This window comes from Callorhinus ursinus, unplaced genomic scaffold (assembly GCF_003265705.2).
Source record: "Callorhinus ursinus isolate GAN/ISIS: 27379988/994484 unplaced genomic scaffold, GSC_fseal_2.0 scaffold70, whole genome shotgun sequence".
NCBI lineage: Eukaryota > Metazoa > Chordata > Mammalia > Carnivora > Otariidae > Callorhinus > Callorhinus ursinus.
This window is the reverse complement of record NW_027397132.1, coordinates 3631483-3658020: the sequence shown is the minus strand read 5'-3', so window position 1 is coordinate 3658020 and position 26538 is coordinate 3631483. Positions and strand designations below refer to the sequence as shown.

General features: G+C 42.6%; 1 protein-coding gene across 2 annotated transcripts in view; it reads left to right on the top strand.

Annotated features, from left to right (window-relative positions):
- The window catches only part of SDK1 (sidekick cell adhesion molecule 1), an 893742-nt gene that overhangs the window by 374550 nt on the left and 492654 nt on the right, over positions 1-26538 (top strand). The window contains exons 1-3 of one of the 2 annotated variants that reach the window (XM_073886318.1): positions 4596-4709; positions 4848-4954; positions 7049-7196. In XM_073886318.1, coding sequence (XP_073742419.1) covers positions 4639-4709; positions 4848-4954; positions 7049-7196 — 326 coding nt within the window. In that variant the 5' untranslated portion in view covers positions 4596-4638. Of the gene's footprint in view, positions 1-4595; positions 4710-4847; positions 4955-7048; positions 7197-26538 lie in introns of those variants that run through there. The other variant, XM_073886319.1, reaches the window with a different exon arrangement.

Genomic DNA, 26538 nt, shown 5'->3' with positions numbered 1-26538 from the left:
ATACATGCATGAAACATATTAAAAGGCAGAAATCAAACTTCTGAAGATGAAATCTATAATGTCCGAGATGAAAAACACATTGGATGGGGTATCAGCAGATTAGACATGGCAGAAGAAAATGTTAGTAAACTTAAAGGTATAGCAATAGAACTATCCACAATGAAAGGCAGATAGAAAAAAAAGGGGGGGATCAAACCCAATGAAATGATCATTAAGAAGTTGCAGGACAACTTCAGCTGGCCTAATGTATGTGTGATTGGAATCCCAAAGGAGGCAGGGGCAGAAAAGTATTTGAAGGAATAATATTGAAAATGTTCAACATTTAGTGAAAACTACAAACCCACCAATGAAAGAAGCTCAGCAGATCCCAATAGTGGATTTGCTGGCTGATGCAGTAAGGAAAACAAATACAGAAAAATAAAAGACATCTTGATTGTAAGAGAAGACATAAAAATGTCTTTTTTTGAGGGCGACATGATCGTCAATATAGAAAATGTGACATTATCTATTAAAAAGCTGCCAAAACTAATTAAGTGGACTTAGCAGTGTTATGGGATACAAGATCAGTAGTTAAAAATCTGAAGACCCTGAGACAAAGCATCTAATTATGCTTTATTGCTAAGCTATGGGAAAGACTCCTCTACTTGTCTTTTGTTTTGTTTTTAATCTGCTCTGCCCCCTACTCATCAAAAGGAGCGGTCTCTTGAATTGAGAACTCTTTTGTTAGGTGACATGTAACCAGTTGGTTTCTTCATCATCCCACTGAACTGAGTGTGACTTCCGCCTGTGTCTTCCCATAAATGGCTTAGTTCTCCAAGTTGTTCGGCTTCAGTTTTCTTGACTTGGTTTATAGTCACTCTTCTGCTTGTTACCTCTCCATTAGTCCTGTCCTCTTTGAACTGCCCAGCCCACAATAATAACAGTTATATTTGGCTCAAATGGACTAGTCTTGCACATTCTGGCTAAAATAATTAGAATCTCTTATAGTCCTACACTGCTTAAGGGTCTAGGTCCTCTTATCTTTTTCTTAACACATTTCACTCTGGATTTTTCATTTCAGTATTTTGTTTGTAAAGAAAGCTGTAGACTGATTCCACTTTTGATTATTATTCTTTTTAAATTTCATATAGGAAATTTATAGAAATAACATTGAAAGCCTAATGATTTATCATCACATCTCCAAAAGAAAAATCAAAGTAGTTCCAAGAAGGGTATAAATGGTTTACAGGGGTTTTTGTTGGTGGTGTAGTTGTTGTTGTTTTCCTTAACCATTTTTTTTTTTACTTTGAATATAATATTGGGCTCTGGGCCAAGATATGAAGGTTTATTATAGAACTTGGTTGTTTATTTTCATGCAAAATAGATATTTGATACCAGCATAAAAAGTTAGAGTTGTGAAGAATAGTCCTACCTGGAGTGGCATAAAATGGATGTAGGATCCCTATTCAAAGAAAAAAAAAAGCCTTAGGTCTAATTTTAATGGGCATGAAGATTCTGTCTTGGAATTGAATTATATTGCCTGACCTGAGACGGAGAAATGCAGATGTGCCATCATTATTCAGAACCAGCACCGATCTCTGTAGACCTGTGTCCTTAGTCATAGTACCTCACTGCTCCTGGAAGAACTGCTCCACAGTAATTTGTCTGCACCCAGGCAGTATTTTATCAGACATTTTCTCAAATTTTAGTGTTTCATGTTCAGGAAAATTCATAACAGGTTAATTTATCCCAGTTTTGGAGGGACTGTTATTGCCTAGTGATTCTTTGTGGTTTACCAGGAAGCCACGATTTTTAAAAGAGAGATGATTTGGAGAGGCATTATTTGGGTTTTTCTGTGACCATGGTGAGCACCTGGTAACTTCAGATGCTTTTTCACCTGAAATAATTTTGGCTGTGTCCTGTAGTGTAGACATGTGGGGAATTCTAGGACAAGCCACAGAAACAAACTCTTTCTTACTGAAATGGAATAGGAAGTTGTTGTATGGACGTTGGGTTGCCCTTAGAATCAGTCTCCAGGCAGGCTGGAGATTGGGCAGGAACAGAATGAGGTGAGCCCACTAGAGCCAGTCAGCCCAGGAGCCAGTCCTGCGAGAGTCCTGCTGCTAGTTCACCTGGAGCCTGGATACTGTTGTTTGCCACTGCCCCCCTGGGCCCGGGCTCTGCTGCACCCCGGGACCACTGCTGTCAGATGAATGCTCCTTCAGCCCCATTCCTGTGCATCACCAGCCTCAGATCAAAAATCCAGAGTACGTGTGGCCAGTGGTCACACATTGCTTCCTGCCTGTGTCCAGGGGTTTGCCTCCACCGAGACTCAGAGTGGAAAATTCTCCGAACACAGGAAAATGCTATAGATCCCAGGTAGACAAAAAAATGTCAAATGTTCACTACAGGCAGGGCTAGTCAAGCAGCTACTTATGGGCTGAAATAGAGCTAACGTTGCTTGCTAGAGAAATTCTGGACTGGTTCTTGTGGTCCATCTGAGAGGCAATTCAGAACTGAGGTATTCTCTTACTTAGCAGGAATGGACATTTAAACCCTTGGTTTTGCTGTGATTTTGTGTTTGATTTTCTTTAATTTGCTATTCCTGATAATGAACTAGCCCTGGAAAATATTCTGTTGGTCTAGTAGAATTCTGCCTTTATACAGTGAATACAAACATTCCCTGCTGTGTTTATTTGAAGTAGGAGCAGGCATTTTCTATATTTTAGTGGCATATGGTGCTAAGATTTTATCATACTTTCTTATAAAGAGCCAGGAAACATTCTCTGCTTAAAAATGTGTGTTTATAAACAATAGGCTTGCAGTGAATATTCCCATCTGTTAGGTGAACATAATTTGTATAGGAATTCCTATAATAGGTGGAGTACTTTGCAACTTTTCTGTATATTTTTTCCCTGCCGAGACATTAGACTAAAGAGATGGTACAAAACAGCATATGCCTAATATTCAATTTTGTATCTGCTTCTCCCTGTGGTTTGAAAACACTGCTATTTTTGTGCATTAGTACATAGGATTACTACAGAAATTCATAAAAATTTAAAATCTAGGATACTGCAAAAAAAAAAAAGAAAATGGAATGGATAACAATTATATAAATTTGGAAATGTTGCAATGATGAAACTGTTCATGTAGTTTTTCAAATATGTCCTCCCAATACTTGTGTTATTTCATTTCCAAAAACTTTTGTTGACTTCATTTTAACTTAATTTCAAAACTCCTCCTTAGTATAATAATAGTATCTGACAGTTAAAGCTGCTCATCCTTCTAGTCTTGATTTGTAATTTAAATAAATGGCATTGACTTTTTGTGTTTGGTTTGATATTATTCTTATTATCCACACTAATTAATTTTTTGTTTGAGATGAGCCATTCCTCAGAATAGAGTAAAATTTTGAAGATTAAAACTCAGCAATAATTTTCATAAAAGATTTTATTAATCTTGTCATGGGAATACCAAGATGGTTATCAGAGGGAAAACATACTTTGATTAATATTTGCTTAGTGCTGAATTACCTATATTGTCCAGATGTTTTAGTCACTTAAAAATTATGCCTTTAAGTTCCTTTTTCAGGTTGACGAACTGGACATACTTGAGTAAAAGGATGAGCAATCAGTTGAATATAAGCGATTTCAAGCTATGTTTAGGAACTGAGCTAATAAAGCATACTGTTCATGGTGCTTTTTACCAGATTTTTAAAAGTTTCTCTGATTATCCTTTTGAGAAGTATTTTTAAATTGAAGATAACTATTAACATCTTTGTAATAAAAGATAACGTCGCCGAGTTTTCTCTTTTTTGGGAAATAGGCTACCATTTGATTGGGTGTTAGCTCTCTTTTTCTTTCTTATGGTAGGCAACTTCCTATTTGTAAAAAGTATTCAGGACTCAGCCTTATTCTTGATTTGTTTTTGAACATGGCCTAGAAACCAATTAATGTACTCTCTTAGGTATCGTGAAAGGTTTGGGCTCTGGAGCTGTAAAACTCACTTCAAGTGGTCCTTGGTTATAAATTGTACTTGCTTATGGATTTCAAAACATCCTAAGTTATAAAACTAATAGTAAACCCTAAAGCAGGGCTTTTATGGGATCTGTATCTTCTAACTACCTTATTTTCTTCTGTAGGATGTTATTGAAGTTTTTAGAAAGGCATTGGTTTGAAGGATGTGATTACTTACAGTCACAGCAGTGGAAAATACCAGTGAAATCACCTTTCAGTTACCCAAAATGTTTTTAAAGTTAATGTCAGGCCATATGCAGAGAAGGAAGCGAGGGAAGTGTATGAATTGTGTTGGGGGCTCTACAACAGTGAGTGCAGAGGGGAGTTGTGTCACTGGGTCATTGCTCTCTTTGCCTTGATGACACCTGTATCTCATCTTGAAAGTGTTGTTGGAATTTTTAGGGAGAGTAACATGACACATTATGTAAAGATTGTTGCCAGTTCTAGAAATAACTTTTAGAGATTCTAAGAGAGAGAATTATAAACACTTTTTGTTGAAATGTCTAGTTTAAGTGTAATGACCTAGAGCTATTTTACGTTTGTCATTTTTTCAACTAGTTATAAGTGTTATCTTTTACATGTATGGCAGTGTGCCTGGCGCCAGGGGTGGAGTGATGAACAAGACAGGTCTAGAACCAGCTTCATGTACTACTGGAAGCCTCGCTGGGGAGATAGACACCGATTATGTAATCTCACAGATAAATTGCAGTTGGGGTGAGCATGTTGACCAGAGAAGGATTACATAGACATTAGTTTACCAAAAATAAAATATTTGTTGAGCACTTGTGAAATGAGATGCCAGAGCTGCTCCTAGATATAGAAGCATTAACACTTCTTTTTGGTATTTGGCAGGTATATTATCCCGTCTTTACAGAGGCTTGATGCTGGGTTTTACCGCTGTGTGGTGCGAAACAGGATGGGAGCTCTCTTGCAGAGAAGATCAGAAGTTCACGTCGCATGTATGTGTGCATTGGAAAAGTCTCCAATGATGAATAACAGAAATAAAATGTCTGTGGGAAATGCTGATCAGAATCACTTTTAACCGTTGTAGGAATTGAGATTCTGTCTTGGATTCTCTTTGGAATAGAGTCATTGCTAAAGGTTTTGGGAGATAAGTAAACAGCCAGTGGGGCTGGTCCAATGGTGGTGTTGGGGTTAATGAGGTAAATGCCAGTCCTGGCCACTCAGCAGTCAGGGCCTCCATCAGGCCCTGTGGAAGACAGAAAACAAAATTTAACAGGATGCCTTCTCTTTTATGATTAGCTGCTCTTAGCATTTATGATACTCAGGTTCAAATGTTTTTCAAATAAAAAATTAAACCCCGTTAGGAAAAAATTTTTTCAGTTCATAATTAGTTCTTTCCAGTGATTTGTTTAGAAATCCTTTAGCTACACAATAAAAACTAGGTGGATAGTAATGTCCTAGACGGGCTTACTGTTAGTTACTTGAGTTCTCTGTGAGGCAGACCCATTTTGGAGTAAAAGTAACTGGAGGAGATATCAGAACGTAGAGAGTTTGCCTTTGATGTCATCTTTAGCAGGAATTGGAGAGACCAGCTGGCTGATGCAAAGCACTTCTGTAGTCCAAAGTCTGTGAAGGGTCGAGTCCATCTAAAATGGCCTATCTGCTTTATTATGTTTTGAATTTACTACCAAAATGTCTCTTCATTTAAAAGAAAGCAGAAGGTGTTTATGAAGCTTTAAGTTACTAGGTTATGACAGATTTGAGAGAACTCCAGAGCGCTCCTAAATTGGGTTGTCACCCAATGATGACAGTGTTTTCTTATTTGTTTTTTGACCACGGGTAAGGCCTATAGTCTTCAGCATTACTATATCAAACAGAATAATTGCTCATTACTCTACCATTCTGTAATTACTAGTGACTACGTGAGGTGCTGATACTGTACATGTTTAGTTATGTCTTTAATTAGGAAAGCTTAACTTTTCTGAATTGTGGTGAATTCAGTCAGCTAAATCTTTCTGTGGAATAATTGAGAACTTCTATTCAGTGTAATAATTGAAAACATAATTAATAAATACAAAGTTCAGATCAATACCCCAAACATATTTGAATAAATTAACAGCTTGGAATTTATTATAATATATTAAATTCTATTATGTAATATTAAATTTTGGGCTTTTTTGGGGTTAATTATTTATACCCTTGTTTCTATCATTTATCTCTGGTTCTTAGATGTTTTCTTCTCCCTCTTTTCTCTTTCGTTTTGATAGTAAATTTCAACAAGTTTGAAAATAACTGTGACTATTTTCCTAATCTGGTTCATTAGTTGGTTTCATCTCTTTCCTAGAATATTAAATGCTCCTTATTACATGGGAAATAATTTTCTTTGAATAAAAAATCCATTGATAATAGGGATTTTCTATGGACTGTTCCAAATTTTTATATACAGTGAGATGAGCATAGTGTATACCACATGTGTGTATTACACATATCTGTATCTAAGCATGACATAGACATTTTTCAGAAGTTTCAAATGTTACTAATTAAAAAATTGGCCTCTTATACCTACATTCTAATGACTGGGTTTTTTTCTGTGACATCCATTTTTTAAAAAATGCTGTTAACCAGTAGCACAGGGACTGGCACAAAGTCTGCTTGCCCCAAATTAAAAAAAAAAAATGAACAGCACAATGGCGGCTGCCTGGGTGGAACTAGCCTCAGAGACTGGGGAGCCGGGGGGTAGGTGATGGCGCTCCGTTAGTCTCTGCTGTGGTGGGATGCTTTCCCACAGTTTATTCCAATATTAAAATCAGTTGCAAACGTTTCATTGTAGTGTTGCTGTGACACAAAGACCATGAAGTTCTGCTGATTAATGCATTTCGTGGGCACTTTGGGGGCACATGGCTCTGCCTCATGCTTCGCTTCACCACTAGATCTGCACTCTTCAGCATTACTGCTCAATCTCTCTTGTCTTACTGCTTAATTATAGCAACGTTGGTGACTTTGTTGTAATATATAGTTATTTCCATCTTTGCCCCCCTCCCCCAAAAAAGAGTTTTCTGGAACTTAAAGGGTCTGATTTTTCTCTGCAGATTTGGGAAATTTCATGGATATAGACCAGAGGAAAACGGTGTCTCAAGGACATGCAGCAGTCCTCAACTTACTGCCCATCACCAGCTGCCCGAGACCACAAGTGACTTGGTTCAGAGAAGGGCACAAGATCATACCCAGCAACAGAATGTAAGTTGCACCAAACTTTAAAACACAACTCATTACACTTGTTGGCAACACTGACATATTATTTAATGAATTTCACTGTGTCAGTTAAGCTTTGAAAAGAATAATAACCTGGTCTGGTAGTCTTCCCCCAGGCCTTACTAAGCAGCTTTTTGGAAGACTTGGCTTGGAAATGTTCAAGCAGTTTAAAGGAATCATCTTGTAATGTTACTCTTTGATAAGCTGCATGCCCAGAATAAAGCATCCTTACTTAGTTGTTAAGGTCCGTTTTTTCCCCTCTTGAATGTACTTTTTGAGATGTCATTGTCATCCCTGAGTTGTGTTTAGCTCCAAGTACTAATTTAATGAGTGCTGGTATTTACTTATAGAGCTGTGGGGTTTTTCCCCCTCTTTTTACTGAGCCATGTTTGATACTACTTTCTCTGACAATAAAACAGTAATTACTGCTTATTTCTCTTTACCCTTTTATCCTGCCATGACAGTTTTATTTCCCTTCATCTAATTAGTGGTTCGCCCAACTATTGCAGAAGAGTTGCTTTGTGATTAGTTAAGCATTATTTCAAGGTGTTCCTGCCTATCCCACATTCAAGGTATTTATCTAATGCCAAACAGATTTTTTTCATTTAGAGCTTTAAGTGATTAAAAAGAACATTTGGTATATGTTTCATAACTGGGCATTTTGCAATATAATTTAAAGATAATATACCAAATATAAACATTTCAGGAATGAACATTTCTGAAAGAATCATGAAATGCTTATAAGCTTGGGCTAAAAGTCAAGCCCTTATGCCATCAGATGGTTGCACTCATACAAAAATTCATGAGAAGAAAATGCTTTTGTTTTGTTGTGTTTTTCCAAAAAGGATATATATATAAAAAAGATAATTTGCTAAATAGGTTTGAAATATAACTCTGAAAGTCACTGTAAGGTGTAAACTTGCTTTCTCCCCTACCCGCCCATCCATGGGGTCCCTTCTCTAAATCTAAGCCAAGTATCATGACTCTTCTGCCTGGGTATCTGAACCTGCTTGACCCCAGACCGTTCTTAACCTTATCTAACAAATGTTTCTATTCTTGTTATTGGTACAGGAAAAATATTGAAGTGTATAAAGGCCATATTTAAAAATTTCAGTAAAAATACTAATTTCTTTAGAAAATGGGATAACTGCTTTCCTTTTCATTTTTTTAAGAGTTGCTTGGGTGTCCACATTTATATTGATTCCAGTGACACCAGATGCTTCTTGAGGTCGGTGAAACAAAGAACAGGGGTCAATTTTTCATTCTTTTAGAGGACTGTTAGGCTGAACAAAAGGCAGCTGAGGTAGACTCTTTGGTGAAATATTCTGGAAGGTTCTAGCATTGAGCACAGTGTGGCTGGGCCAATTTGGGATGAATGCTAGGGAAGAGTGGGTGCTAGGGAGGGTGGGTAAATTGAACTAAGCTTCCTCTCCAACATCGGAGCTTCTAATTAATGTCAATGGGAGCACAATCCATGGTGGAAGGATTAGTTTAACTCAGCAGCAAGCAGCTATATAGCAACTCACTTGTTGACTTGCAGTCTAGCCATATTCACGAGGCAGCATTTATTCAAGAAGTATGAAAGGGGATAGAATGAAATAACAGCTCTTAATTTTATAAGCTTTTCTTTTTTTACTTGCAGATTCTTGCTAAAGACTGTTTAATTCCTGGTGAGCTACTAATGTAAAGATGCTAAGTAGGCTTTAACTTAGTGTCCTATCAAACAAATGGTCTGCGAAGCTATTGATAAATCTCCAATCTCAGTAGAATGATATGCCGGTGATCTTTTTTTTTTTTTTTTTAGGAGATGAGATGAGATGAGGCTGGTTATGGATATTTCCACATTTGCAAGGCCTTTTGTTTCATATTTTCCACCTCATCATCACCCCCATATTTATTAAGTACCTGCTGTGCAAGATGTCATAAATCAGTGCATGTGTGGTTTTCTTGATAAGTTTATACATCATTCAAAGACACATTGCTTTTTACTTCTAAGAAACTTTGGCTTTGGATAGGAGTTGGGAGGGTATTTCTGCATGGCCCCTGCCTAGACGGTTGGCAGACAAAAGTCAGATGGCATTAGCTCTGTTCGGCACCACCAGAGGTGTCATTTAAAAACTGAAATGTTTGGCTCAAAGTGTTTCACTCATACTGAAACAGGTCAAGCTTCTATATCTGCTGTAAGCTGGTTATCTGAGGTCAGTTCCCTAACACAGCTGGGGAGATGGTCCTTTGCCACGGGGAGGAGGAGCCTCATCTCGCCAGCCCCACCTCCTTACTATTTGCTTTTAAAGATTTTATTTATTTATTTAAGAGAGAGAGAGCATGGGGAGAGGAGCAGAGGAAGAAGGACAAGCAGACTCCGCGCTGAGTCCCGAGCCCTACGGGAGGCTTGATCTCAGTACCCTGAGATCATGACCTGAGCTTAAACTAAGAGTCAGACACTTAATGACTGAGCCACCCAGGCACCTCACCACCTCCTCCCCGCCCCCTGTGACCTTCAGAATGTGAGCTTTTGGCTTACAATTAAATGATTTTTTTTTTCATTTTCAAGGGAAGCAATAATTCTAGTATTTCCTAACTTGAAAAGTTAGTTGAATAGCCTATTAATAATTTTAACAGCAGCTGTTATTTATTGAGTACCTACTTTAAACACATCTTCCCTGGTACTCATAGTTGCCTTCCGAAGAAGTGTAATTAGTTGTGCTTCTGGAGACCAGACTGAGGGTTGGAGATGTTAACCAGCCCACCCAAGGACACACAGCTGACCAATGGTGGAGCTGGGGTTCCACCCCAGGCCTTTCTGGCTCCGACTCTCATGCTGTCTTTTGCATCACGCTAATTCTTTTCACTTTATTTTGCCGAACCTTCTTGGTGCTTTTGATTTATTTTTCCATATACTTCTTATATTCCTGTTTCTTCCTTTTCAGAACACCAGCCTTCGGTTTGAAATAATACAGGTTGCTGTGAGCCACAGGCACACACAGACACATGCTCCCACATAGCCCTGAGTGTGCCTGCAAGTGTGTCATTTATCCATTGTATTGGGTCTGTAAGGCCCTAACTTCAGAAATTTTTGACAAAAGCGAAGGCAGACGTGGTTTTCTGACTAAGGCATAGGCTTTATGAAATTCAGAGGCCTAGTGGGAGATGGGGTGGAAGTGATGTGTGTGTATGACACAGGCTGGGGGGCAGCAGGAGGTTAGAGGGCAGTTGCCCTGTGCAGACCCAGCACCCTGTCACTGGCAACCTCTTTGTTCTTGAGCTACATACTTGTTGAAGGAGGAGGCTTACATTGTGTGGCGAAAGGAGCAGCAAAAATCCGTCACCGTCCCAGAAAAGTAGCTGAAGTGAATGTCCCCATGGTGGACGTGAGCTGCCTCACATTCACATCAGAACGAGGCTAAATGAAAAACCCACAAAGTTCTGACTGCAGTTTGGGCTCCCCCCCCTTTCATTAAGTACTTAGGGCGTCCCACATACCAGGTACTGTTCCAGGCACCGAATATGCAGCAGGAAACAAAAGCAAGTCCTTGTGCTCAGGAAGCCTGTCTCCAGAGGACATCCCAGCTCATGATAATAGTGAGGAGAAAATGAAGCAGGGGACCGAGAGGGGAATGCAGGGGTCATGTGGGTTGCTGTTTCAGATGTGGAATCAGAGAAGGCCTCTCGATAATGCCCTCTTTGAGCAGAGGCTTGAACAAATCAGGGGAGGAGGCCTGGGGGTAAATCTGTGAGAAGAGCACCCGAGGTAGGGAAAAGGCCCGTGTGTTGGAGGAGCAGCTAGGCTGGACCAAGGGAGAGGGCTGGGGGTGAGGTTCCTGAGCTGGCTAAGTGTGATTCCTAGATGCTGGTTACTTAGCCAGAGTGAGGACTTTGGCATTTGCTCTGAGGATCGGAGCAGAGCAGCAGCATGATCTCCCTTGTGATTCTTGTGTTAGGAGTTCTGTGAAGAATGGACACAGGGCAGCAGAATCCCAAATGAGGAGGCCCGTTAGGGGTTTGCTGCAGTAGTTCAGGTGACTCAGACCGAGTGGTTTGGTTTGGGGAGAGGTGGTGAGAAGTGTATATACTGATATATTCTGAAGGTAGAATGAATAGGATTTCCTGCTGGATTAGATGTGGGGTGTGAGAGAAGGAGAGAAGCCATGGAAGACTCTAAGAATTTTGGCCTTTGCAACTGATAGGATGGACTTAACATTTCCTGAACAGGAGAGATGATTTGCGGGCAAAGCAAGTTTTGTCTATATTTGGGGGGGGTGGATTTTGCACGTTTGAGGTGCATAGTAGATGGTCAAGAGGATCCAGTCATGGGATAGTTGTTTATATCAGACTCATGGTCAGCAAAAAGGTCTAGGCTAAACTTGGGGATTGTTGGTGTGTTTGTGATTTTTAAAGCTCTTTAATGCTCTGTATAAAATACCTAAGTCAGTAAATGAAGCCCAAAGAGTTCCATCATATCAGTTGAGATGCTTTTGGTCACAGAGGATGACTCTGGCTGAGCTAAAAGACCATGCACTGGAGTACTTAGAGAACTACAGAACCAAGCCAGTAGAAGGACCGGGAGAAGGTGGGCACGGGGGGTGGTGGGGTACCGGGACTGTGCTCGAGGCCGAGGAGCAGGGAGCAAGTCAGCACTTTAATGGCTTCCCAGGGATGTGAGGTCCTAACTCCTGGAACTTGTGACTGTGTCACGTAACGGGCAGAGGGGGAGGAAGGCTGCAGAAGCAGCAGGGGACTTGTAGGCTGGGAAGGAGGGACAAAGGAGGAAAGGCAAAGTCTTCTTCTGGCACAGTTGTGTTCAGTGCCAGTGCCCCTGACTGGCCCGTGCCCGCTGCCGGCAGTGCTCACTCTTCTCGCCTTCAGACATGAGCAGGTGAGGGTCCCAGCCCTGCGTGGCATGTGTAGGTCTTTTCCTCCGGTAGTTTCAGCGTCCTCTGGGTATTGGCCATCAAAAACATCCTTGTTCTGAGAACTCTGTCTTGCGAGCAGATGCGTGCTCCTGGAATGGCTGAGTGCTTGAAGAAATGTGAAGAAAAGCCATGTAGTGTTTGTAAACTTCCTCACCAAAGTGGGGGGGGGGGGAAGCATAACAAACCTTGAGAAAAAGTGCTGTGGATGAAGGAGAAATATATCTTAGGAAAGGCAAACAATACTTTGAAAGAAATGAGAATAAGTTATACTCAGGATTTTTGAATAGGTAATTATAGGTTTTATTTATCTAAGAAGATAAAAAAAAATGCGTGTTTATTTTTCTGATTCACTGAATCCAAACAGTTAGTTTGCTGTCTTTGCATATCAAAGATGAGGATAGCCTTGTCTTATATTGTCTAATTTGATAATAAAATTGTTCTGTGTTATTTTGGTTTTGATATATGCTCTTTGTTTCCTTTTATTTCTCAGAATGTGAAATGTGAATGTTGATGTCATGCAATATTTCTCTCACCTCCAGGAGGTAATTTATGTCGGCACTTATCAGATTAGGACGCAAAAACTTGTTTTGTACGGTGCCATTCTCTTGCTTAATTGCAGGTTCTTGTGCTCAGACTGCATGCAGCAGCCTACCTGACGGGAATATGGAAGCACAGTGTACTTGCACGTGTTTGCCGGGGAATGCAAAGTTTATAGATTAAATATTTCAACCTCCAGTCAGCTTTTTGCAGGATGACTTGCCAGGAAAGATGTGAATTGTGAAGTATGGGCAGTAAACAACATCCCAGGTGACATGGAATCAGCCTGACTCGTAATTGTCCATACTTAAATACTTGAATGTCCATTAACTTATTACCATGTCATTTCAGTTGCTTCAAAAAAGATTTGTTTAAATTAGCACTTGTAATGGAAGTCACAACTTAATGCTTGAATGAAGTAGATCTGGTTGTAATAATATTTTTATAGTTAACTGGGCTTTCAAAATAATATGCTTTTAAAATTTTTATATTTTATAGGCATTTTGTGAATGTTTATAGAGTATGTCTATACATGTGAATTGAGCCATATTTGGTGTAAGTGAAAAAGACTAGGAGATGTGGACTCCGGACCTGCTTCCATCATTAATTCTGACCTTGGGCAAATTACTTACTCTGCTTTGCTTCCATTTTCCCATGTCAAGATGGGGAAGGTGAGCTAAATGGCCACTGAAGTCCTTTCTGGTGTTCACATTCAGCGATGCTTGTGGAAGGGCAGGCCAGTTCTGCCTCTCCCTCTCTATCTTCCTTCATGCATTCAGCAGATATTTATTGAGCACTCATTTTGTGCCAGGCACTGTTCTAGCTGCCAGGGGTGGAAAGGGGAATGAGGCATTGAAGGTCCTGCCATCAGTGAGCTATGGCCTCGCATGGAAACAGGCTAATAAACAGGATACTCTCAGGGGACAAGCACCACGAGGGAATGCACAGGGATGGGAGAGCTGAGCGGGAGAGGGAGGGAGCTGGCCGCTGCTTTGCACTGGGGGGCCCAGGACAGCCTCTCTGGGCAGGCGATGTTGTAGCAACCATGTCACTGAGTTGGAATTTACGTACAACACGAACAGATTTTCAGCATACAAATCGATGAATTCTAGCAAATATGTGACAAATGTCAGCCCCTTCCCAGTCAAGTTCCCTGGTGCAGTTAGTACTCCTGTGCCCCCTGCCTCCAGCCCTGCCCATTAATCTAATTTTTATTACTGTAGGAGAGTTTGTCTATTGCAGAATTTCTTATAAACGGGATCATAGAATATGAAATCTTTTGTGTCTGGCTTATTTCATTCAAGATAAATTCTGTGGTATTCTCAAGGTGATGTTTAGTAACAGTAATTATTAATATTTCTGAGTGCCGGCATTGTTTTAAGTGTTTTCCGTGTAATGATTCACGAGCTCCTCCCAGGAGCCCAGTGAGTCGTCCCGTTATTATCCCCACTTTACCGATGGGAGCTAAGGTGGGGAGAGGGCAGCAGCTGATCAGTGTTCTAGCCCACACTTCCTCTGCCATGCTGACTGCTTTCTCAGCTTCTGTCTGCACGAGGCTGGAGGACAAGTGTTCTTGGCAGAGGGGCAAATACTTGCAAACCCAGGAAAGAGCTGCTTGTATTTGCTCAGCTGGAGGGGCTGTCGTGCGGTTAGGGTGTGGAAAAGAGGCAGAGAGAGTGTGCAGAGGGAAGAGGCTGGGAGGGACACGGGACCGGGAGGCATCTGAGTCTGCAAAGGGATTTGGATTTATTCCATATATAGTAGGAAGTCTTTGCGGGAGTTTGTGTTGTTTTGGAAAACGTTTTGAGATTCTGGTAAAATACATGTCACGTAAAATTTACCATCTTAACCACGGTTCGGTGTACAGTTCTGTGGCGCTAAGGGCATTCCCATTGCTGTGCAGCTGTCTCCACCATCCATGTCCAGAACCCTTTCTTGTTCCCACACTGAGGCTCTGTCCCCGCTAAGTAATAACTCCCCACTGGGCCCTCCCCGCCCCGGCACCCTCCCCTCTGCTTTCTGTCCCTGATTTTGACTCTTCCAGGGTCCCTCATGCAAGTGGAACATACGGTATTTGTCCTTTCTCCTCATTTTAAATTAAACTTTGTATTTTGAGTTGATCGTGTATTCAAATAGAGTTGTAAGAAATAATAAAAGGAGAGCCCATATACCCTTTAACCACTTTCCCCAAATGGTGAGATCTTGCCACACTGTCGCACCATATCACAGCCAGGATATTGACATTGATAAGGCAAAACACAACACATTCCCATCACCAGAGGGTCCCTTGGGTCCCGTTTATAGCCACGCCCCTTTCCTCCAGCTCTCACGCCCACCCTAAACCCTGGAAATCACTGATCTGGTCTCCATTTCTGTAATTGCATCACTTAGAGAATGTTATGTAAATGGAATCATGCAGTTTGTTTTAGGGTTGGCCTTCTTCACTCTTCATAATTCTCTGTTTCTTTCAGGTCATCGCCTGCGTTGGTGGTTGGTTCCTTCTCATTGTGTAGTGTTCTGTGGTATGGACATACCACAGCCTGTGTAGCTGGTGGTGAAGGACATTTGGGTTGTATCCAGTTTTTCACCATTGTGAATAAAGCTGCTATAAACATGTGTGTATAGGTTTCTGTATAAACAGAAGTCTTTGTTTTTCTGGGATGAATGTCCAGGAATGCAGGTGCTGGGCAACATGGTAGTTGCATGTTTAGTTTTGTAAGGAAACGCCCAGCTGTTTTCCAGAGTGGTTGTACTGTGTTGTGCTCCCCCCAGCAGTGCCTGAGCGATCTCATTTCTCAGGCCCTTCTCTTGCACTTCCCACTCGCACCATCTTTTGATTTAGCAATCCTGATAGGTGTGTAGTTATAACTCACGGTGTTTTTAATTTGCATTTCCCTAATGACTAATGATGTTGAATATCGTTTCATGTGTTGATTTTAAAAGGAACCAAATAGGAAAAAACTAAACTTCTTGAAGTGAAAAATATTTATCTAAAAAGTCAGTGGAATCAGTGAAAGAGCCGACAGGATGCAGCTAAAGTGGAAAATACTGTCCTGGTGGGTGTGAGGAAAAAAACTCAGAATGAAGCACAGAGATAAAAAAGATGGAAAATAGGGAAGACTGGCTAAGAGATAAAAAGGGTGGAATAATCACTCGAGCTCGAAGAAGAGGAAGGAAAGAAGGGAGGGAATGGGTGGGGATAATGTTCGGAGATAATTGTCATAGTATTTCCTAAAATGATGGATCCTTAGAGTCAGAAGGCAGATTAAGCTCCAAGTAGGAAAAATGAAAATATATCCAAATCTAGACATATTATAGTGTCACCATCGAACTTCGAAGACAAAGAAGCAACCATACGTGTAATTTGGGTTGCCTCAAAGGCACAGTCATTAGATCTCTGTGGACAGCGATATTAGAGAAGATAATGGACCTAATAGCTTCAAAATTCCAAGGGATGTAAGTGTAATGATGGAAGCCTGTAGCCTGCTAAACTAGTGTCCAAACTGAGGGAGACAAGAGGATATTTTCAGACAAGACTGGGAACTTATTTTTCTGAGAGCTCCCCCGAGAGACCCACCAACAGTGGGCTCAAGGACAAAGGACACGGAGTCTAGAAAGAAAGTAGAATGTCAGGAATGTTGGTCTCCATTTGGGTATCTGAGAATGGGTGTCTGTGGGGGAGAGGTTTGCCACACCACCCCAGCTGGACTGTCCGGCGACATGTAGCTTCAGGCAGCCTCTCTGAAGCCATCCTGTGAGTCCGGCACAGCTGCAAAGCTGGGGCCAGTGGGGTCCCACCCTCCTTTGTGCTCTCCTGTGTCCCTTCTCCCTGCTTACCGGCGACCTTGCCCACCTGGAGCAGACCCACAGAGATGCTGCTGCTGAGACTGTTCCCCAGGAGAACTGGGCTGTGATGTGGGGATTTGAGATGAGACTTCAGAATGGAACTTTCGTGGGGGTTGGCGAGGCCGAGAGGGTGACCCTGCGTGTGGGGCTGCGCTGGCACAGGAGAAAGTATCCACAGAGGTGAGAGGGTTAGGCACCAAGGGCACAGCAGGGGCTGCTCAGCCGCCTGGGATGACAGCAGGAGGAGGAGTCCTCATGATGTAGTTTTGAGTAGTGTTGTTGTTGGGGTCCGGACCCAAAGGCCGAGAAAGAATTCCTGAGACGTCTTTGGTGCAAAAAAGTGATTTTATTAAAGCACAGGGACAGGGCCGGTGGGCAGGAAGAGCTGCTGCCCTGGGGCTGTGAGGGGTGGCCCATTATATACTTGGGAGTTGGGGGAGGTAAGGGAAAAAGGGAGTGTCCAAAAGGACTTTGATATGCTAAAGAAGACTCTTCTTTTTATTTTATTTACTTTATTTTTTAAATTTTTGGGGGAAGATTTTATTTATTTATTTGACAGAAAGAGAGCACGAGAGCAGGAACACAAGCAGGGGGAGTGGCAGAGGGAGAAGCAGGCTTCCCGTGGAGTAGGGAGCCCGATGCGGGGCTCGATCCCAGGACCCTGAGACCATGACCTGAGCCGAAGGCAGGCACTTAACTGGCTGAGCCACCCAGGTGTTCCTCTTTTTTTTTTTTTTTTTTAAGATTTTATTCATTTATTTGACAGAGTGAGCAGCACTGACATGCAGCAGGGAGGGGTAGAGGCAGAGGGAGAAGCAGCGCCCCTCAAGAAGACTCTTGGGCTACTGGAGGACTTGCTATTGTCAAGCTAAGGTGGTTTTTCCCTCTAGCAAAGTATTGACATTAAGACAGTTGAGAGTTTGCTCAGGAGTGTTATGCTCTGCCTGCCTCAAGTATTTGTCAGTGAGCTGCAGGTTATAAGGACATTTAATTTTGTCTTCATTTCTTTCTGCCTATGTTTCCCACATCACTAGGGAAATTCAGAGCCAGGAGATTTCCTTCTGCAGCAGATGGTGGGAGTAACTCGAAGCGCAGCAGGGGTACCGGAGAGTAAAGGGAGCTCTGACTCCCTCACAGGGCCTTCAGCGGGGCTGGGGCTTGGAAGGAGAGGCAACAGTTTGGTGGTGTCCGCTGATGGCTCTTGCTCTGGTAGACTGGGCTCTGAGAAGCCCTTCTGGGACTGCTGCTCTGGGTGGTTCCTCCGACATATGGCACTTTGGAATCCCTCCGCTGTAGACAGAAAATTTGTGTCTCCCTCGGCTCCTCCAGTTCACTTGTTAGACTTCTCATCCCTGGTGTAATGGCGTTAGGAGGTGGGGTCTTTGGAAGGTGCTTAGGTCATGAGGGTGGAGCCCTCATGGCAGGGACCTTCGAGAACTCCCTCCCCACTCCCTCCCCACTTCCGTTATGCAAGGACTCAGCCAGAGGCTGTCCACAAATAAGGAAGAGGCTCACACCAGACACCCAGTCTGTCAGTGCCTTGAGCTTGAACTTCCAGCCTCTAGAATTGTGAGAGAAATGTTTCTTGTGTATGAGCTGCCCCATTTATGGTATTTATAGCAGCCAAATGGATGAAGACACCCACCTAGGAGGTGTCTATCCTGGGACAGATCACATAACCTCCCAGTGCCTCTCCTGTACTTGGGAGCAGGGAGATTGATCTCTTTCTCCTGAGTTGTCCTGAGAGTTAACAAGAAATAATGAATGAGAAGTAATTTACTAACTAATGTTTGAGGAAGTGAAAGCTGATACATTCTATATGTCACCCCCCACCCCATGATGTCCTCATGCTTCTTAAAGATGTCCTATGTAGATGTGGCTCTGTGCGTGGCTGTGTGTGTAGATGTCTGGGGACGTAGTACTAGCTGGGAGGGAGGGACCCAGGGGTAGAGAATGTGCTGGGGCCGTGGGTACCACTCTGCCCCAGTCTGCCTTCGCTCCTGTACATGTCCTACAGGCTTTTCCAAGTGCTGATTTCTGACGCCTAGGAAGTTCCTGTTGTTGTTCTGACCACATCCAGGAGGAGTCCCATTGTCTGAGTTGATATGAGTGCAGGCAGATCAGTGTCTGTAGACATAGGGAAGAGAGAGATGGGAAACACGACATTGCTTCAGTGAATGGCCTACACAGTGCTGTTTCTACCTTCCGGTGCTTCAAGCCAGACCTCACTGTGCACAGTGGGAGGAGAGCCAAGATTGCCTGAGAAGCTCATGTTTCCTTTCAGATTGTGAGGCATTTTGACACTTGGGTGAAAGGTCACCCTTTAAACACCATTCGACCAGGTTCTGGGCTGTGGCTGGTGGTAGCCGGTGCTGACGACGGGGCCTGCAGGGTCAGTGACGCAGGTGGACTTGATGAAGGTTGTTAAAGTGTCTTCTGTGTCGTAAGGTTTGTTGGGCGTGTGTGGGCAGCTTATACCATCCTACTGCTTTGGGGTAAGGCTACATCACAGCCAGAGAGTCGTTCCTGAGCAAAGCACATAGCCGAAGGGCAGGGGTGGGGAACTCAGAATCACTTGGTTCCATTTGAGTTGGCAGTGTAGTATTTAATGACAAGACTTTAATACTCTATGTACCAATTTTTCATTTGAAAATAAAATACCACTTCATTTTACATGAGCAGATCTAGTGACAATAATGCATTTCTTTACAAATATTAGCCTATTACACATCTCAAGTCAGTTGCACATAATTGCATTTCACCAACTCTACATAATACTTTAATTAAAACTAGGATAATTAAAATACAGTTTTAATGAACAATAAATTCTGAAGTTGCCAAGCCTGGAATGTGTTATGTGAATCATACCTTGCTTTCTTTTTAGCTCCTAAATTGGTATCCATATTACATTTTGCAATGGCAAAGATCTGAGCAGGAGGCGTTCTTTAAATGCCTCAAATAATATATTTCTGTGTGGCTGTCATGTATCTGTCTGTCCCCCTTGCATACAGTTGGTTGTTTGCTACTAGTTATAAACCATAGAAGCAAAGAAAAGTTATTCTTTGTGTTTTCCCCCAGTTTTATTGAGATATAATTAATATATAGCACTGTATTAGTTTTAGATTAACAGTGTAGTGATTTAATATATGTATGTATTGCAAAATGATCACCACAATAGATCTAATTAACACCCATCACCACACAGAATTAGAACTTTTTTCTTCTGTTGAGAACTTCTAAGATTTACTTGCTTAACAACTTTCAAATATACACTATGGTATTTTTTTTAAAGATTTTATTTATTTGAGAGAGAGAGAGTGAGAGGGAGAAGCAGACTCCCCGCTGAGCAGGGAGCCCGATGTGGGGCTTGATTCCAAGACCCCAGGATCATGACCTGAGCCGAAGGCAGTCGCTTAACCAAGTGAGCAACCCAGGTGCCCCCACCTTTTTTTTTTGAGAGAGCAAGCGAATATGAGTGGGGATGAGGGGAAAGGGAAGGGAAAATCTCAAGCAGACTCCATGCTTAGCATGGAGCCTGATGTGGGGCTCAAACTCCCAACCTTGAGATCATGACCTGAGCCAAAATCAAGAGTCGAATGCTCAACCAACCGAACTGCCCAGGTGCCCCTACAATATTCTTAACTATAGTCACCATGTACAGTATATACCCAGAACTTATTTATTTTATGCCTGGAAGTTTATACCTTTTGGCCCCCTTCACCCCTTTTCCCCTGCCCCCAGCTTTGACAACAACTGATCTGTTTTCTTTCTATGAATTCAGTTTTCTTAGATCCCATGTATAAGTGAGATCGTACTGTATTTGTCTTTTCCTGTTTCACTTATTTCAAGTAGCATAATGTACTCTAGGTTCATCCGTGTTGTCACAAGTGACAGGATTTCTTTCTTCATTAAGGTTGAATGATACTCTGTCATATATGCATACGTATTGTGTGTGTGTGTGTGTGTGTGTGTGTGTGTGTAAGTATACAACACATCTTCTTCATCCATTCATCTGTTGAGGGACACTTAGGCTGCTTCCATGTCTTGGCTGTTGTGAATGCTGCTTTGGTGAGCATGGGGGTGCAGACCTCTCTTTGAGACTGTGATTTCATTTCCTTCAGATGTACACCCTGCAATGGAATTGCTGGATCGTACACTAGTTATCCTTTTCATTTTTGGAAAATCTCCAATGTGCCTTCCACAGAGGCTGCACCAGTTTACATCCCCACCAGCAGCGTGGGAGGGCTCCCTTTCTCCACCTCCCCTCCAACACCTGTTACCGCTTGTCTTTTTGATAAGACCACCCTAACAAGTGTGAGGTGAGATCTCATTGTGGTTTTGATTTGCATCTCCCTGATGGTGAGTAATGCTGAGCACCTTTTCATGTAACTATTGGCCGTTTGAATATCTTTGAAAAATGTGTATTCAGCTCCTTTGCCTGTTTTTAATTGGACTGTTTCTTTGTTTTTGAAGGCTTGGCAACTTAGCAGAGTGCTTGGCCATCCCAAATAGTGAACGTTTATTAGATGAATGGATAAGTATTTCCTGAATGAATAAATAGTAGTACTCGACTCATTCTGGGGAGATAGTGTGGGACAGTGTGCATTAAATTAAGACTCAGAAAACTAGGGTCCCAGTCTCAGCTCCATCACTTAGGAGCTGTGTGACCTCGGAGAAGTCCTGTAACTATTCCCAACAAAGGTAACGTAGTGGGACATCTCAAATGGGGAGAGCAGTAGCTACCCTATCAAGCTCTTGGAATTCCTGTAGGGATCATGTATTTGTTGGGTAAAATTATAGATGTGAAAACACTTTCTAACCTGTAATGTAGTGCTGTTGTTTCTTATCATTTCCACCTCTGCTCTGTACACTCCCCATACACATAAACATGAGTTAGTATTGAAAATCCACTATCAACTCATCTGGAACTGTGGATTTTTAGATAGTTTTCATAATGAATCTTCAGTCCTCCGTCAAGTGGCACCTGGTAGTATGGAATACAAGGAGTTCTGCCCCCTCAGCTTCCCCCAGTTATAATGTCCTTGAGAAATTCAAGCAGGTCTTAATATTGGCTGGGTAATTAGGGAAGCATTGCTGCTGGTGCATCTAACGTATAGTTCATTACACAGTCAAATGTAAATGACTTTTATTAGCTTCTCTTTTGGATTATCAGTGCCACTGTTACTGTCTCCCAAATACAGGCCACTTACTCATTCACTTGTCTGTTCATTTAACAAGTACCCAATTGCACTGGCATCATCCGTGAAAGTTACTCCTGAAACACCAAATTCCCTAGGAAGGAAATAAGCTTTGGACTCTGGCCAAGGGAATACCACTACAGTTAATCAGTCAAGAAGACTTTGTAACGCTGTTTCACTTCTAATCCAGACATAGGGCATGGTCTCTAAGGGTAGCTTCTGGTGATGCTCCAGGATGCATATCATCTTGTATATCCAGGGAGAGCCAGTGGTCAGAGTGCATTTCAGTTTATATGGGCGCTTTGGGGCCTCTGTGTCATGGCAAGCCAGGTCTCATCTGGTTTTGCCCCAGAGTCCTTAGGCAGAAATCTTGGCTACCAAAGTGAAGTTCTCTCACACAATAGAGGAAGGAAAGGAGCACTAGGAAGGAAGGGATGTGGTTAGAGCTCAGGGAAAGTCACATGCTTCGTGTCTTCCTCATGGTGTGTGTGCACTTCAGGGCTAGGACTGCGGGGAGGCTGTGACATGCAGAGATTGAGGCACTGGGGGCACAGGGAGGGTCAGGAAAGACAAACAGATGAGTGGTGGGCCCTCTCAACTTGGCAGAAGGTGCTGTTGCAGTTGGCAGCCTGTGTCCCCAGGTGGGACGAGAAGCATTTCCAGGGGTGGGCTGGGGTCGGGGGGTGTACAGTACCGCCTGCAGAGTCCTTGAGATCACGTTTTCGAAGGGGATCGAGGAGCGTGAGCTGTGAGTTGAAGACGCCACACAAGTGGAGATTGGGTGAGGAACAGGATAGGCTTTAGAAAGCACATGGTATTGAAGTAAGAAGTGCTGACTGTGAGAACCAGCTGTATTCTTTAATCATTTTCTGACTCTGGGCAGACCTAACTTAATGATTGAGGGACTCAGCTTCGTCACATGTGACACGGAGTAAAAGCGATCCTGTGAATGTCCAATGTGAAACACACGGCCGGTTTGTTGGCTGGGGCTCTGATGAGCCCTGGAAGGAGCTTAGGGTGAAGCTCCTAGCAGCAGCGTAAGTGATGTGCAGCCAATGCAGGTGCTGTGGAGGGTCGTGCATTTCCTCATCTTTCCGCAAGACTGCTCTAAATCTTCATGGCATTCGAGTAAAGGGAGCAGAGGAGATCTTACCACACCGATTTTGTAGATGACTGCACGGGGGAGAGAGTGGCTATATGTGATTTAAGGTCAGATAGTGTGTTAGCGATAGAGCCAGGGATGGAGTTCAGCACCTGAATGATGCCTTTCTGATCATTTTTGTGAATGTTGATGACAGAGTTGGCCTCAGCTTGCCCATATGCGATTTGATATGGCAAAAGGGGTCCTGTCCTGGGCATTTGGCACCCTGTCTTCAGCCCCATGATCCTGCATGTAGTCTGGTGCCCAGTGGCAAGTCTGCAGCTTCTGAAGGCTCCTTTTCTTCCTCAGTAAAATACAGGTGATAATAAAACTGACCTCATAGCACTTCTATTTTTGTTTGTGATAATCAAGCATGGTAAAAGATAGAAGAGCCTATTTGTGAGTTACGAAGTGTTCTGTCTGTGTGACCTGGACTCATGTGCTCATGAGGGCTCGTTCCTCGCTGTAATCAGATCTGACCAAAGCCTAGTTAGATCGAATTGCTGAAGCATTTGCATCCAGGGACAGTCCCTAATGTCAAAGCTGTCGCTCGTCCGCTCGGTCTGTCTACCAGTCAGCAGGTGTGAGGCTCTGGGGATAGAGATCAATAACACAATCCTGGCTCTGAAGGGCTCTCAATCTAGTGAGGGGATCGTAGCTACTTCTTCATAGTTCATCCTGCATAGCTTCTTTGTTTTCTTAAAAAATAGCTCTATTGAGCAGTAATTCACCTATCATAAATTCTTTTTAAAGAATACACCTTTTTAAAGTGTATAGTTCAGTGGTCTTTAGTATATTCATAGTTGTGCAATCATCCCCACTCTCGAACAGACCATTTCCACCACCCCAGGAGAGAACCCCAGAACCCTAGCAGCCCCGCCCCTGCCCCTCCCCGCAGCCCCTGGCACCGGTCAGTCTACTTTCTATCCCTGTGCATTTGTCTGTTCTGGACATTTCATATAAAAGGAGTCATACACTGTGTGGCCTTCTGGTACTTTGTGGTCTTTATTCAATTGATTTTTTTTCCCCTTTTTTTCCCCCCTCTCTTACTGATCATCATTAAATATTTCAATGGGTCTTTTTTTGGTACCTTTCCTGAGCTAAATTCTACCTAGGTAAAGAAAAGATGTCCTTCATTTCTTTAACAAACATTTGTCCAGTGTCTCCTTTTTGTCGGGCACTCTGGCAGGCACTCGTATGATATCACGCAGGTCCTTGCTCTCACAGGATTTACAGTAGTAAGGGGAAGCAGACAAAAAATGTAGGCAAATGAACAAACACATAAAGAGAATCGAGTGATGAGGAAAGCCTATCCCAGGATATAATATTTAGAACAAAATTTAAAGAAAGGAAAGAAGCCAGCAATGTGAAGAAATGGGGCTGGACATTCTGGGTACAGCACTGACAAGAAACTGAAGTGGAAAAGAGCCCAGTGGGGATGTAAGACCTGAAAGGAAGTGGGCATGGTCATCATGCTATGGGTGGGGATGTAGACCCAGATGAGGTCAGCAAGGCCTGGTTATGCATGCATGGCAAAGGTTGGGACTTTATTTTTAAATTATTTTAAAAAAGATTTTTGTTTATTAGAGAAAGAGCACAGAGGGGTGAGGGGCAGAGGGAGAAGCAGACTCCCCACTGAGCAGGGATCCCGATGCAGGACTCAATCCCAGGACTCCGGGATCATGACCTGAGCTGAAGGCAGATGCCCAACTGACTGAGCCACGCAGGTGCCCCAGATGGTTGGGGTTTTATTCCAAGTGTGGTAGAAAGACATGAAGAATGGATAGTAAGGGGCAAGAGTAGAACCAGAATACTTAAGAAGCTCTTGCAAACATCTTGGCAAGAGGAGCTTACATAGCCTGAATTAAGATGGGAAAGAGGGAAATGGGGAAAAGTTGGCAAATTAAAGTAATAGGTTAAAGCAGAATCAATAGTTATGGTATAAATAAATAATAAAAAAATAAGGATAACTGAAAAGTAGAATCAGTAGGATTTAGAATGGGGTCGGTGTATAGGGGAGTCAGGCTTCTTGTTTCTGATTTGAGTCCTTGGGTAGATATCTACTGAAATAATGACAGCTGGGTAAGGATGGGTCTGGGGCATGTTGAGTTTGAGATGCTTGTGAAAAATCTTGGTGGAGCGATGAATGAGATGTTTGGGTGTACACGAGTCTGGAGCTCCAGCAGGGGATCTGGGCTGGGGATGTGAAATCAGGAGCCATCCATACGCGGGTAGCGTGTGGGAGGGCGGCATTTAAAACCACACGGGTGGATGAGCCTTTCTAGGGAGAGAGATTTGAGATTTGAGATTTTGCTGAAGAACTCCAACATTTAGCAGAGGATCGAGAAATAAGATCCCCATGAGAAGAAAGAGACTGCTGGAAAGGGAGGGGCCACCAGGAGCACTTGACGTCGTGGAACTGCCAAGAGAACATTTCACCTGATTCCAGCCCACACATGGCCTTGAAGACTACGGAAACAAGGGAAGAGGGAGAAGAGATCAGCAAAGCACAGGAGGGAGAGGTAGTGAGGAAGAGCCTGGGGCAAGCCCTTCGCTCTGTAGCTTTCACCACCTTTTTGGTAAAACTGGCACCTAATGGACTCAGCTGTGCTGCCTGCCTGGGAGAAGATGCAGTTTCACTCTCTGCCACAGCCACAGATTAGGAGGCCCTCTGGAAAAAACGTGTTATGGGCAGATTAGAAAGTTGGGGATCAAACAACCATAACAGCACTAGTTCCTGCTTCACCCAGGATGATTTTTCTTCATGGTTTTGTGCTTGTCTTTATCACCACTGACGGACTTGCACTGTTTTACCTTGGAAGGTTACAAATGGCGAGGAATCCTTAGCACTCATTCATCTTTGAGAGCGTGAGCCTTTCCTTCTTCAGTCTAGATGTGCCCGTTCGTTCTTAGACAAGGTAAATTACTATATCCAAGAGATAAATTTTGTCCTTCAGTCATATGTGCAATGTGCATATTGTACTTTTATAATCCGAGTCTGTGGTTTAGCGCATGAAGCAGTTCTGTGAATGACTTGTGCTGAGTCATTTCGGGTATTTAGAAATTACCTACATGAAGTCTACCTGTGCTCACAGTCTTTTTCACACGTACCTTTCGTCTGGTAAAATCGCTGTTCAGGCATCAGCGCCTACTCTGGAGATCCAGGTTACCATTTATCTTATGCTTTGTTGAGCTCAGTGTTCTGTCTGAAACCTGCATCATGCCACGTTCTTTGAAAATAACTAATTTGCTGTCAATAATTTTGTTAACCTTTTCTTATTCTCAAACTTGATATGGACAAAGAAATCATAATATGGCTTGAAGCTGCTATCTGTGGGTTCATATTCTTGAACCACATTTAGTTAAAATTAAGAATTTTGTCTATGGAAATGAATGTGCAGTAGTATTTGTGTTAATGAGAGACGAGAAGCCGGCAGCCCACCACTGGCTTATCGCCGGTCCTTGGTTGTGAGTGCGATGTCTGGCTCTTTGGTGCCTGGCAAGTAACAGACTCTGTACAGATTTAAATACGTTGTAAATGCCCTGGATAAAATTTAGTCATTTCTTTGATCTAGTGATGAAATTTGGAATTGTGGCAATCATGGAATTTTTGAAAAGCATCTAATGATTAAGATAGAAAAACACTGTTTCTAAATATTTACTGGAAAATGCCCTGGTCTTAGCATTTTCTA